This window comes from Taudactylus pleione, unplaced genomic scaffold (genome assembly GCF_031769625.1).
Source record: "Taudactylus pleione unplaced genomic scaffold, aTauple2 ptg000165l, whole genome shotgun sequence".
NCBI lineage: Eukaryota > Metazoa > Chordata > Amphibia > Anura > Myobatrachidae > Taudactylus > Taudactylus pleione.
This window is the reverse complement of record NW_028284567.1, coordinates 1-15,043: the sequence shown is the minus strand read 5'-3', so window position 1 is coordinate 15,043 and position 15,043 is coordinate 1. Positions and strand designations below refer to the sequence as shown.

Genomic DNA, 15,043 nt, shown 5'->3' with positions numbered 1-15,043 from the left:
CCAACTGGATGTTTCCAAATGCTTATTGCGGCCTATGGGAATGACTGCCTGTCTCGTACACGTGTGTTTGAGTGGCACAAAAGATTCAGCGAGGAACATAAGAATGTCGAAGATGAACGCCCCGGATGACCTTGCACTTCAAGAACCGAAGAAAATGTAGAAAAAAATCAGTCAGATTGTTCGAAAAGATCGCCGACTCAGTGTTCGAATGATAGCTGAATCTGTGAACATTGACAAAGACACCGCATGGAAAATTTTTGCGTGAGTATCTTAACATGACGAAAGTTTGTGCAAAGATGGCCCCAAGGATTCTCACACCAGACCAAAAAGAATATTGCAAGGAATGTTGTGTTGACATTCTGCCAGGGCCGTATTAAGGACTGTGGGGGCCCCTGGACGATCGCCCCGTTCGCCCCTCCTATAATCCGGCCCTGCATTCTGCAGCAACTTGACGCAGATACAAACCTGTTTCATAAAGTAATCACTTGTGATGAGACCTGGATCTTCCAGTACGATCCTGAAAACAAAAGCCAGTCAATGCACTGGAAAACACCGTCATCACCAAGAATGAAAAAGCTTATCAAAGCAAGTCAAAATTCAAAGCAATGGTTCCAGAAGGCACAACAGGTAACCCGCATTATTATAAGAACGTTTTGAAAAAGCTGAGAGAGAGAGTCAGAAAGAAACGGCCGCAACTGTGGAAAAATGGTTTCATTCTTCACCAAGACAATGTGCCTGCTCACTAAGCTCTTTCTGTGAAGCAGTTTTTGACCGACAATCACATTATTACTACACTTGAACATCCTCCATATTTGCCCGGTTTAGCACCTTGCGACTTTTATCTTTTCACAAAAGTTAAATCAGTGGTTAAAGGGCCACATTTTTAATCAGTTGATGCTGTAAAGAAGAAAACAGCAGATATGTTGAAACAACTAACAGAAATTGATTTGCTCCATGCCTTCCACCAGTGGAAAACAAGTATATTGAAGGGGACAAACATTAAATTTGTAATGCCAATAAATAAAGATGTTATTTAATCAGTCTCATTATTTAATAGACATACCTCGTGTATATATGTACACATACATATTTCGCTGTTACTAACCACCTATCATTTCTAGCAAAAACATTGGAGCATGTGAGGAGCACAAATTAGGGTACTCACACAAGATGCCTAAAAACAATTCTAAATCCAGTCTTGCTTCCATTGTTGCAGATTTGCTTGTGCTTATTTCCTGCTCCTGGAAAGATGAATGGATGGCCCCCCTCGCAGTCTTGTCTGTCACTTTCATTGCTTCCCCCAGGTTACAGGAGATACCTGTGAATCTTTACTCTCACTCTTCTATCTGTCTGTTTGTTGAATTGCTCAGTGCACACAAAGCAATGATCATTTGATATTGAGACAACACTGTTGGCTATTATAATGACTCATAATCACTGGGATGAAAGTAAGAGACAAAGCGAAGGGGAGGCGTTACATGTCCTTCTCTTTCACTGACAACAGTTAGCTGGTCCCTCTCAAAAATCAATTCATCTTTATTTCTCTGTGCAATGGTAGAAAATAATTACATAACTCTTAAACATTTTTATTTTTATAATTCGTGAAACTTTTTGGTGTTTGTTATATATTCCTTGAATTAAATTAATCATCTTTTTAACTGTAAAAATGAGGCTGTCTGTTAAATTATGATAATGCTGTTTTTGTTGCACTTCATTAAGAAAGTCACAATGAAAAGCACAACTACTTTACTGTTTTTAAAAATATATTATTATTATTAATAATAATATTATTATTAATAATAATAATAATATTATTATTATTATTCTTTATGGGCCCCACAAGGGGTCTGTGTTGCCATATAAAATTTCAAACCTAACTGGACAAAAACAATATATACATGACAGTCAAAAATTACACATCAGTGCAAATACAATCACTATAATTCGAAAAAAAGCCCTTTCTAAACCTGTACCCCAGTAGATGGGCAGAGCAGACTGGTTCGGAGACACTTATTGTAAACAATGCATGGAGACCATGGTATACTATACTGTAGTAAAGAAAAGAAGAGTTTGGGAGGGGAACTGCTTGTAAGAGACTGCAATCTATAGGGGAGGGGCAGTCAAACATGGATAAGAGAGAGGGGTGAGTCAGTGTGTGGGGATAAAAGGGTTTGGTTAGGGGGAAAGCTGGTAGGCTTTGATTAAAAAGAAATGGGTTTTAATTACCCGTTTGAAACTTTGGAGACAGGTGGAGAGCCTGATAGGGAGAGGGAGTGAGTTCCAGAGTTGTTATTCAACATGACAGAAGTCCTGGAGGCGGGAATGGAAAGTGGCATCAGGAAGAGAGGACTATCATTGGCAAAATTAAGAGAGCAGGCAGTAGTGTGGAGAGAGATTAGAGCTGTATGGGAGAGGATTTGGTGAGCACTCTATGGGTGAATATGAGAAGTTTTAATTGGAATCTTTAGAGGAAGTCATCGTAGGGCCTACTGGAGAAAGGATGCTAGTAGTGAGTAGATTGGATGAAAAAGAGCCAAGCAGTGGTGTTTAGGATTGACTAGACTAGAGAGAGGTGGGAGTAGGGAAGGCAAGATAAGAGGAGATTGTAGTAGCCCAGTCAAAAGATGACCAGTGAGTAAATGAGGGCCTTGGCTGCATTCAAGGTGAGACCAGGTATGACTCTACAGATATTATAAAGGTTGAAACAGCATGAATGGAAGCGGGAATGAATGTGGGGGCAGAAAGAGAGGGAGGAGTCAAGAATAACTCCTAGGCAGTAGACTTGTGTGGCAGAAGAGTGGGTGATGTTGTAAACGCATAATTTGAAAAAGGAAGGGACTCAGGCAGGTGGGAAGGTGATGAGCTTATTCTTAGACATGTTGTTGTTTAAAAAAACATTGGGACTTCTAGGAGCGAATAGCATTACAACATCTGTAGGCAAGAGGGGGTATGGTCATGGGAAGAGGAGTAGATTTGACTATCGGTAGCATACAGCTAGAGGCCAAAAGTGCTGATGAGCTCACAAAGGGAGGAAGTGCATAGGGAGAAAAGGAGAGGACTAAAAGCCCCCATACATCAGCAATTGATTGCAGCAATCGTGCAATTTGCGATTGTGTATAAAAATCTTTAACTTTTCAATCGATTGCAAATTGCACGATTACTGCAATCACTTGCTAATGTATGGGGGCCTTAAGAACAGGATCTTGAAATATGCTAACAGGTAGTAGGAGAGAGGGGTAGGGGAGGCGGGGAGTAGTCATGAGAAGAGACCGAGAAAGACAGAACAAAGAGATAGTAGGACAGGCAGGAGAAAGCAGTATCACATTTGCAAGAGTTGATTGTGGTCCACAATACATGTTTTATACTGTACTAACTGAAATAAATACAAAAAAGGATGTGGCAAGCTATGGGACTATCCACATGCACTTGATGGTATTTCAGCTTTCATTGCTGATAGCAGGGTGTGGCTGCAGTTGGATAACTGAAACAACTAAAGGCCCCCATACATCAGCGACAAATCGTCGCGATGTAGCGATCCTGCAACCCGGTATTGCAGGATTGTTGAAATCCAACATGTTGGCTATCACAGATATGCCGATCATGATCAAAGAATTATCATGATTGGCAGATCGGTGAAATTTTAACATGTTGAATTTCACCGATCCTGTGATGGATCGCGGAACATCGATGGCCGCTGGTCGGCATTTCTGATCCCATTGCAACGATCCATTGAAGATATATGGGGACCTTAAAACACACAACCAGTGCTACTCAGTTTTCTATAAGAAGCAGGGAATTAATAGACTCGGAGGGGGAGGAAAGAAAAACCTGAACTTGTAGCAGCCAGTTAGGATAGAGCTGGGGAAGAGTCTAACCTTTAAAACTACATTGGTTTCTGAGGACGATTTTATGCTGGACAAACCTGACCAATGATTATTCATCACATAAGGTTTCGGGCCCTGCCCTTGAGAGCATACATTCTAGAGGGAATGTTGCAGCGCTGGGATCGCAGATACAGCAACGAGGTGTCTAGACACTTCCTGTTGCATTTGAGATGGTCGGAATTGCGTAGCCGCTTGTGTGCGGCTCTGCAGTTCCGTCCATCTCTGAATCAGGCCCTCAGTACACAAAAAAAAATTAATTTTCCACAGATGAGGGGAAGGGCGAGAACCTAAAGCTCCTATCTCCCCTATCTTGTGTAAAACTAAAAAAAAATGGTCTCTCCTTTTAAAGCCCTAGGTTGTCTAGTTTTTAAAATTGTCGGCCTTGTTGATCTACGATATTCTCCCTACATGGTAACTATACAGTGAAAAATGTACAAAAAAAAAGAATGAATTTTCAATTCAAGTGCAGATTTTATTTTATATCAAAACCCACACTTAAAATCCTGCTTTTTACTGTTTTGAAAAGGTGGATTATTGGCAAAACAAGTATCTCTTTTGTGGAGATTATAAAATAGAAAAAAACACACGTTTGCTCTTGATTTCTCTTTCTTTCTAGAAATTTCAATAAAAACACTTTTTTTTTTTTTTTTTTTTTTTTCCCCATTTGAGTTTAGTTGTTTTGTCATTTTTTTGACATATTAAAATGATTGATTAAAAAGACTAATGGTATTTTCTAAAAATACAAAGCCTTCTAGAAAATAACATCAAGGTATAATTTGTGTGGGTACCACATAAAAAAATATTTATATTGATGTTGGAATGTGATGAGCGCAAATGGGGAAAAAATTACCTCTTCGCAAAAGTGAGAAAGCTTTCAGCAGCGAAGTGGTTAAAGTAGAAAATCTTTACTTCTTTTTTTTTTTTTTTTTTTTTTACTATAGTTTTTAGTCCTTGAGGTAAATTAACAAAAGCCTAACAAAGGAGATATCTGAGATCTCCTGCATTAGACAACCTAACATACAACACTGCAGTCTCCGTAATTCTCAATGGGACTAATTGATCAAGCTACGAAAAGCAGGATTTACCGCAAGTGGGAGGGGTGATTTGTTAATGTATAGGCTGAAGCCCTGTTTTAGCTGAAAACACTCAATTTCTCTGAAGATGAGAATTTCACCCTTTTAATATATAGACCATATTTATTGTATGAATAGTGGAGGTAAAGGAACAAAACTGAAAAAAATTATGTACAGTAAGTTTAATTCAAGGCTTATTGCAATGTCTGTCTTATTCTTGATAACTTGATCACTGAGTGGTGCTGCTTTTGATCAGGTTTACCCTCACTCATTTATAAATACAGGTTGAGTCTCCCATATCCAAAATGCTTGGGACCAGGGGCATTTTGGATAACGGAATATTCCGTATTTTGGAATATTTGCATATCATAATGAAATATCTTGGGAATGGGACCCCAATATACACACACAATGCATTTATGTGTTATATACACCTTATACACACAGATTGCAGGTCATTTTATACAATATTTTCAATAATTTTGTGGCTCAAGCAAAGTTTGTGTACAGAAATGAAATTAATTTGTTTCATATACACCATATACACAGCCTGAGGGTAATTTTATACAATATTTTTAATAATTTGTGCCTTCGACAAAGTTTGTGTACATTGAACCATCAAAAATCAAAGGTTTCATTATCTCAGTCATGCCAAAATTATTCCGAATTTCGGAATATTTCGGAATATTTGGATATGGGAGACTCAACCTGTACAAATATTCAGCAATATAAGCATTTGTTCATAAAATAACTTCATCATCTGCCCAATGAGATCTTTTAAGAACAAATTCTAAAAAAAAAAAAATTATTTTTCAGCTTTACGATGTTTCCGAGGTGAATACGATGTGCAAGATGTCATTGAGGAGATGCAGGAAGAGCAGCAGTCTCTGACTTCCATACACACAGTCTCCGTGTGCCAACTGTTACTAGACCGCACCTTGTTCTGGCAGACCGTGTCCGTTATTGTGATTAATATGGGTATGCAGCTTTCTGGGATTGATGCAGTAAGTCACCTGTGTCTATAAATGGGAAACCGAATTTTCCATTCCAAAATGTATGTTTATGAAATGCATGAATCTTCTTGCCTTAAGCCACATAAATAACTTGTATAGTGAAAGCATTATTATTATGAATTAGAGTGATACGAGGTTTTAACAGATAACTGGAGATGTGCAGTTCGGTTCTCCACAAATCTGAATCCACCTGACTTTTGTGAATCCAGATGAATCTGAGGAAATCTGAACTGCTCCGAGTCATGGTTCTGATTTTCCCGCGGTTCGGAATTTGGATTTTGTATCCAAATTTCGGGTTTTGGATTGCAAAAATGACAACATTTTAGCTGAATTTAAAAACTTTTTTTTTTTTTAAAAACCAATACACTTTTGCAAAACCAAAACATGAAGATGTGTCCAAAACAAAGGGGTCCGCGCACATCTCTATGGATTATAGGACAAGGGCAAAACAATGGTCGTTGATGCACAGGGGTGGATTTAGGGGACAGGCAACCCCTAGACACAATATTTTTGCCCACTCCCAAGAGCACCTCCCACAGAACTCTTCCCTGGCCACCAGACCTTCAGCAATTTAAGACCTAGCCTGGAAAAAGTTTAAGTGGTGGCAGATTATCATTATTATTTATATGAAAAGTTTATTTGTAATTTCAAGAAAATATATTTTTGGAAAAGTAACTTCATATCAAACTGGACAAGAAAAATCACATTACATTCTGATTTTAAAGATTTTTTTTTTAATAAATCCATTCTACGAAGATTAAAGGTTTTGAAAAATCACCTTTGAGTTCTGTGCCATATATAAAACCACTTTACTTTTTGCCTCAAGCTGCTTGGTCCTTGAACTCCCTAGTGACTTTTAACATCTGTATTATTTACTCTAGGACATATATTACCTCAGGTGACACTGTACAGAATAAACTTGCAGTATTTTTGCCAATGTACGGCTAGACATCTATGTTTCATATTATTAATACATTTCATCAAAGGAAAATTGAGAAGCTCACTAAATTTGATCAAGAATATGCTGAACCCCTAGCTTATCAGGAACAATAGAACAGCTAAAATTACTTTTCAGGTTATGTGTTAGGATATTCTTAACACATGAACATTTAGGTACAATTGACTACGGTATTACTAAGCATATATATGGGAAGAAAGCTTTGGTGTGTCTGGCTTCATTGAGGCCATGATTGGCAATCATACAGAAAAGCTTGTGTGTACTGATTTCAGCCATTTTTTTGTAAACATACTGTATGTAGTAATGTCTATGGTGAAATTGGTCACATCTAAGCTTTTCCAGTGTTGTGTTTTTTTTGTGTTTTATATTTTCGTAGTTCCAAGTTTCCTTCCATATTTTCCCTTTTATGTAAAAAGTCGAAAAGTTTTTTTTTTTTCAACTGATATTCTGCAATTTAATGCTATTCTCTCTCCACAAAAATTATCATGCCACTTACAACTTTCTTTCTGGGACTCTTAGGAAGTTGTTTTCATTATCTTCATTGCTCTACATTAAGCTAGAGATGCTGTAAAACATCGGGCCCAGGTGTTGTAGTGGCTTAAGTTGGCCACACATCTAAAGATTATCTGTCCAACCAGTTGATTGGTTGGAATGAAAATCTGGTAAGGTATGAAAGCAAATGACAATCAGCAATTTGCTCCCAACCGCCGTAAAATGGACAAAAACTGTTGTTTGAACAAATTGTTTAGATCGAACATTTAACAAACTTGTCTGATGACCATTTTCATCTGTTTTCTGGCATTTAGGAGCAAATTGCTGATAATCATTTACTCCCATACGTTACCAGATTTTCATTCCAACCAATCAACTAGTTGGCTAGTTGGACAGATAATCTATAGATGCGTGGCCAGCTTAAGTGTGGGGGTATTTGACATGCACAGTTGTGGTCATCAGGCACGCCTCTGAAGATGACATGATAAATCCATCTTGGGGCTGTGGTTGCGATTCTGGCAGGCTCCAGCACTTTTTGTACATGCCAAATCTGTTTTAACAATGTGACTCGAGTTTTGAATAAATTCTATAATATACCGTATGTGAATGTACAATGCATACCCATTTCACTAAACATTACTTTTTTTGTCAGGAAGAGTTGACTGAATGCTACAATTCTGTTACTTTGCAGATTTGGTTCTACACCAACTCTATATTTGAGAATGCTGGTGTCCCTTTAGATGAGATCCCGTACACAACGGTGGGAACAGGTGCAATTGAGATAATCGCAGGTCTAGTTGGGGTATGTATTTACTTGCATTTCAGATCACACTAGAAGGACATTACAACCTTATATTCTAACAATGTTGTAACATTCCAACATGTTTGTTTAACATTATTCTATATTATGGCAATTTTAACAGGTTTGACATTTGGTATCCTATAGATCAAAAATTTCCAACTCCCACAAGTTTGTGTGTGTGTGTGTGTGTGTGTGTGTATATATATATATATATATATATATATATATATATAGTGTGTGTGTGTATATGTATGTATGTATGTGTGTGTATATATATATGTATGTGTATATATATATATATATATATATATATATATTAATATTATAGTATGTGTGTCTCTATCCCAATTTTTACTGCTTTTTCCTACAACTTTTACAGTATAATTTGCTTTTCTCTCTAGCACATTTTTTGTGCTATCAGACTTGTATTTAGGGAGCACTCTATAGTGAGAGTCCACTATGCCTGATTGAATAAATACATTATTAGTAGGACAAAATCACAAGCCCATAAGTAAAAGTCCCTTTAATGCTCAATAATATAATTGGATAAATGACTGTTGATCCTATGAAAACTGTAGTATTACTTCATATATACATACATATACTATACATAATTTACATCTGTATATATTGTTATATGGTATGCTGGCAGTGCACTGTGTAATATGTACATTTCTGTGCAATTCTATTTTACAGTGGTACATGGACAGCTCTTGCTATACTAACTGACCATATATACACTCTTACAGCTGAGCCTGTTTCACTATGTTGCCTTTGCAAGGAGAGAATGTACAATGTATTTATAATCTGTGTTGCCAGTAATGGCTTTAGTACCATCCCTACAAAGTATGACAAAGTTTAATAGCAATAAAGCAAGACAGAAAAATGGTTTATATTTACGAATACTGTAACCTAACACGTCTCAGTCTGGAGGATAGAGAAGGGTATTGACTATTAGCCTTCCTTATAAACACAAAGAAAAATGACCACCTAACGAGCTGACTACTTCTTGTCGCAGTCTTGTCCCCTTTTGATCCTGTTCTTGACCTTCCTCTTCCTTCCCCCCTCGCCAGCCTCTTATTCCCAACCATTTATAGAGCACAAATTTATAACTAAGCACACATTCCATATTTTTAACCCAGGGCTGGCCTGTGCTACATAACACTAAATTAGATTTTTGACAATTAGAGAGACTAATGTGAGCGACTGGCTCCCAAGAGCAAAATCTCACAGCGCGGACTTCCTTTAATAAACACATCACAGTGCAGAAGTGAAATGGAGAGTCCCCCACACCCAACAGTCTGTGTATTTACCCCTCTCTATCTTTCTCAAATCCCCCTCTTTATACAGCAGTACTCTGAGCTGCTAAATGGTTCTAGCCCTTACCGTCTACTATTGAGCAGTAATAAAAGTGTTTGAAGAGGTGCAGGAGGCATGGATTTTCAGTAACTGGCTCACATTCACTCAGGCAGACTCATAGCTCTGGAAGTCTGATTGGTCCTGAGTGGAGGCAGAAATGGCACCCGATGGACACTAGGAGATTGGTTATAAAATTACAAGCATTTGTTCTGCTGTCAATATTTTCTGCTGGTTTTGCTCAAAGCTTTTTTTTTTTTCCGCCTCGTCTTTTCCAGAGGGGAGAAAGAAAGTTGAAGCCAATGCAGTTCTTAAGATTCTTTGTTATGTAGTTGTATTTCTTAATACGCTTTGTTGTGGAAAAATAGCCACTTTGAGACATTAAGAACATTGAATGATCAAAGGCTCCTTTTATTATAAGTGAAGTACAAATTAATTCATTACAGAGTAATCTGACATAGGGCCTGATTGTGAGTCGGATGCAAAGTGCCTGATTTTGCATGAAGCTATGTAATGGTGCATACATGCGGTCAGATTTCTTATCAGATATGAACGATAACGATTTGTAAAAATCTTTTATATCTTTGACATGTAGGGCATGCATCGACGAACTATACGCGTGCCCGCATGTCCGATAACTATCTTTGACATCTGATGTGTTTGCAGTCAGATTTGGACAATTTCATTAATTCTAATACTGTCAGAAATCGTTCATCGTTGATGAAATCGTTGTAAAAATCGTTCAATCGTTCTTCAAATCTGACCCTGTGTATGCACCATTAGACTGACGTACTACTTTATACAAATGCGAGGCTCCATTTAGCTAATGCAAGAATCTGTGCGTCTTCAAGCAGGAAGCTTCGCTGCCCACTGATTTTATGCTAACCGCCGCTACTGCCACCATTAATATCGCCACTTGCACCAGCCCCATGCAAGAGATCCATCAGATACAGGCTGCCCTTCTCCGTGCGGGTGACTCATGGTCGTGTAGCTAAAGCTCCGTGAGATTCTGACAGTCCCACGAGACACATTTCTTGTGTGTTGCTGCCCAGCTTCAGCCTATGTCATGCAAAGCGAGATCCTGCAGGGATTCATCCAACTTGGAATTGATGGCAGGTACGCAAAAATGTATACACTTCCTTCTGCGCATGTACTGTATGGCAAAACTCACTATTTGTATCCATAACAGAAGATCATTCTCACTCAGAATCAGGCTTATAGTTGTATGTAGTTTAGATGGCCCCCATCCCTAGACTTACATTGCCAGGGTAATGTATGGTACCTTTGCAAAGACCTATTAACATGCATGATAGTTTTTGCAATTTAGTCTACATTGGAAAAATAGACCTGCTTAATACAAATGATGTATAAATTATGTACAAATGGTAAATTAAGGACTTCTGTGTTGTCTACTTCTTACAAATTATGGGCAGTTTTGGGCAGCACTGTGGCTGGCAACTTCCTCACGTCACTGGGTTCTTGAGTTCAAATACCACTCAGAACCCTATCGGTGTGGAGTTTGATTGTTCCACCCTTGTTTACATGGGTTTCACGCAGGTGCTCTGGTTACCTACCTCATTCCAAAAACATACTGGTAGGCTAATTGACTAATAAAATGTACCCTAGTGTGTATACTTGTGTGTTAGGGAATTTAGGCAATAAGCTACAGGACAGTGGATTAGGCACTATCGTGGATGAGAAATATCTGTATAGCGCTGCATTACTGGTAGCACTATATAAATAAACAATAACAATTTGTAAAAATCTTGAGAATAGAGGTGTTCATCTTTACTAATTAGAACCAAGATCAAACTACTGTCTTTGTTATGTAATTACATCTTGCTAGTCTACCTTTTGTAAGTGAAAGTATTTGCTAACTTTAATCCTTAACATTTAATAAACCCTAATATCTTAATATCCTTTTTTTATCTGGTAAGTAGTGAAGTTGGAAGTTAGGTCACAATTTATTATCTGTATGTAATCTGCAAAGAGCTTTTAGCTTTTGACTTTTATGGTTCTCTTTGTAACTATAATGGACTCTGACATGAAGTGTATTATGTAACAAGAATTTGCAAGTCCTATGCTACTGGTGAAAAAATGAAACTACAAATATAATCAAATACAGTAGGATTATTTTATATGTTGCATTTAACGAAAAATTAATGTCTTTTGTTACAATGTGTATTCTTGTAATGGCCATTCCATTATCTACAAACAGTAGTGGTGGTGGTTTATGGATTGGTGTAATATTTATGATTTAGTTTAATTCACAAGGATGTGATTAATTCACTAAGGTGTAAAATTGGCTGAACCAATAATTATGACCTCAATGAATGAAGTCAATGGTTCCTAGCAATCTGAAATGCTACGTTAGCAAGCAGATAATGATAAATGGCTGCTTCCACTGTATAAGTAATGGGTACCCTTAAAGTGTGCTTTATTGTACCTTGTAGTGTACAGGTGTTACTATTGCTGTTCATGCAGAGTATTTCCTCAGTACGATATCCTCTCCAAGTAAGTATAGAAGTCTGATGAGGTGGCAGTATGTGACATCAACCATTAACCTTTAATCAGGATTATATATTGTGCAATAAATGTGTTCACATTTATTACATATATCAAATTTAGCACCATGATGACACATCAGGACAAACGCATGCTCCTGTAAAAATGTAATTATTATACTCCACTGGAGGGAGGTAATACTGCATGAAGTAAAGATGCCTTGTCTCACATTAGCTGACTAATAGAACTGACTGAAACCTGCCACCAAGCTTAAAGAGAGCACTAGAGAGCAGATGATCTACTGTACACCTGTCGAAAAACCTAATCCGGCACAATCAGATTGTGACAGATCTGACTACACACAGGTCTGATAGTAGTTTACTTGCCAGGAGTATAGCAAATTGCAGGAGATGTTGGTTACTCAAAATTTGTAACATAACAGCAAACTGACTGATTTATACAGTTTAAAGGATCCTACAGTTTAAAGCCTTTCGCCTTGTGATGCCAAATGGCAAAGTCACTTAGGCAATGTGTGTGACCATATAAAATGCTGTATATCTTTTCTGTTGCATCATACTTCTTTTTTTTTTTTCCAGTGTTTTACAGTTGAAAAGCTGGGAAGACGCCCTCTTATTATTGGTGGATTTAGTTTCATGGGGTTGTGCTGCGCTGGAATAACCATAGCACTTGTATTTCAGGTAGGTAATAGAAGGGAGAGGGGACAAAGGGGAACAGGAAGCCAGCACGATCATTATAAAATAAACTGGTTTAATTGAACTAAAGTATTAGATTATGAACTAAGAATGTAGTAGTCCTATGTATATCGTTTCTCTATGAACCCTAAATACAGTACATAAAGTATTGGTTCATCCTGCTCTGTAACTGTCAATAAATGGATCTGTTCTTTACAATTAATGGATACACTCTTACGCTATCGGGGGATGTATAAGAACTTCTAAAGAAGACAAGTGTAGAAGTTTCTAATAGCAACTAATCCACCTGTCATTTATCAAGTACATTAAAATAAAATGATAGGTTGCTATGGGTAACTTCCCCACTTGTCCTCTGTAGAAGGTTTGATACATCCTCCCCATCTATGTGAGAAAGGTGGTAGTTTTTCAAGAAATATCAAAGTATTGTAACTCCAGAAAAATCGTTTTGCATAGTTGCCTATTGTCCGAGAATGTCGGAAGACTCTCGGGTTATGGGAGACTTCCTGGAAATGCAAGCGATTTTCCCAGCTTTCAAATCTGCCTGCAAGGTGGGCATGGATGTACTGGGAGGACGCAAAACATTTAATCAAGTAGCCCCTACTTCAGTGATCGCTGGGTGGCCAGAAGTGCCATGATGCAGCTACAGTAGCTTTACCATCCACACTCCCCAGCCAACTTGGTCATGTGAATGGCTTTATTTCACAACCACCTGCAGACCACATCTAGGAGGCAGTGGAAGATGCTCCTTGCCCATTTGTGATTCATTTGGATTGGCCAGGAAGTATCTCTTCTCTGCTTCTTAGTCACCAGACACAGCCATACACTGGCTGGCAGGACAGTTCCTGGGTATGAAGGAGGCCATCATCAGTAGATATCGTAAGGCATGCTGATTGGTGGATAACGCTGGTCACCTCACTGATTGGTGAATGACTGGAAGTCATTCACCAATCAAGTATCCATTATTCCAAGTGCTGGAAGATGTCTACGGAACATGACGTCCTCCTAGTGAGGGAACGCAGAGTTAAAATGTTTTATTTGAGTTCCCACAAAAATTCTGGGGTCTGTATTTTGTCACAAGCAGATATTATTTTTGATTGCTGTACAATGAAGCCACTACAAACAAACACACACACACACACACACACACACGCACACGCACACACGCAAACTATGCCCACATGAATTCATCACACCAGTCTTTCCCTAATTCAGGAAGACTGTCCGACATGGCAGGAGGCAACTGTGCCGCTCCGAGGGTGAAGCTAGGATGTTTTTCACCACTTGCTGGGAAAGTAAGAAGGAATGTTCCATTCACCACTTCTCTGGACTAATTGGGTGCTGCAGAGGAGGTGTGTTAGGGGAAGTCTAGTGCTTCAGAAGCACGAGATGTAATGCCTTGGCCATGACCACGCTATTAGTCACCCCTACTGATCATGCCTATATTTTAGAGAATGCATGGCCCTTTCCCGATTTCAGAAAAATGAATTGTTGGAGGGCATGTACAGACTCCATAGATTTAATCAAAACAAATACTTGTTATTAAATACTCCATTAACATATTTATTATTTGACATTTATGCAATTCCAGTGGCTATGAGGGCTGATAGTTACACACGTCAGGAAACCCATGGGAAAAACAATGGCTATTGTATATATCAGGCTCTTCATAAATCTTTGTATGCATATGAAGTGTTATCTCTCTACTTTAGACTGTTATGTAGGTAACTTTTGTGGCATCTAGTCTAATTAATCCAAAACTGGATAATATATTGTAATATATAATCTTTCTCCTTCTCTCTTTTTCTCTCTCGGCCCTCCATGCGCTCTCTCTCTCTTGTTCTCTCTCGCTCTCTGTCTCGCACTCTCTCGCGCGTGCTCTCTCTCCTCCATCCCCCCTCACTCTTTTTTTCTCTCTTTTGCTCTCTCGCCCTCACTCTCTCTCGCATGCTCTCTCTCCTCCATCCCCCTCACTCTTTCTCGCTCTCTTTTCTTTCTCTCTCTCTCTCTCTCTCTCTCTCCTCCATCCCCCCTCTCTCTCTTTCTCTCTATTTTTCTCTCACTTTCTCGCGCTCTCTCTCCCCTCGCTCTCTCTCCTTCATCCCCCCTCTCGCTCTCTCTCTCTCCTTCATCCCCCCTCTCGCTCTCTCTCTCTCCTTCATACCCCCTCTTGCTCTCTCTCTCCTTCATCCCCCCTCTTGCTCTCTCTCTTTCATCCCCCCTCTTGCTCTCTCTCCTTCATCCCCCCTC

At 38.6% G+C, this 15,043-nt stretch overlaps 1 protein-coding gene across 1 annotated transcript in view; it reads left to right on the top strand.

Moving 5' to 3' along the window:
- The window catches only part of LOC148521411 (solute carrier family 2, facilitated glucose transporter member 9-like), a 50,057-nt gene extending 35,977 nt beyond the window's left edge, over nucleotides 1-14,080 (top strand). Inside the window, exons 7-10 of the mRNA XM_088475192.1 lie at nucleotides 5,774-5,961; nucleotides 8,112-8,222; nucleotides 12,680-12,781; nucleotides 14,009-14,080. Of these exons, the coding sequence (XP_088331318.1) occupies nucleotides 5,774-5,961; nucleotides 8,112-8,222; nucleotides 12,680-12,781; nucleotides 14,009-14,056 (449 nt within the window). The 3' untranslated portion in view covers nucleotides 14,057-14,080. The remainder of the gene's footprint in view (nucleotides 1-5,773; nucleotides 5,962-8,111; nucleotides 8,223-12,679; nucleotides 12,782-14,008) is intronic.
- The last annotated feature ends 963 nt before the right edge of the window (nucleotides 14,081-15,043 follow it).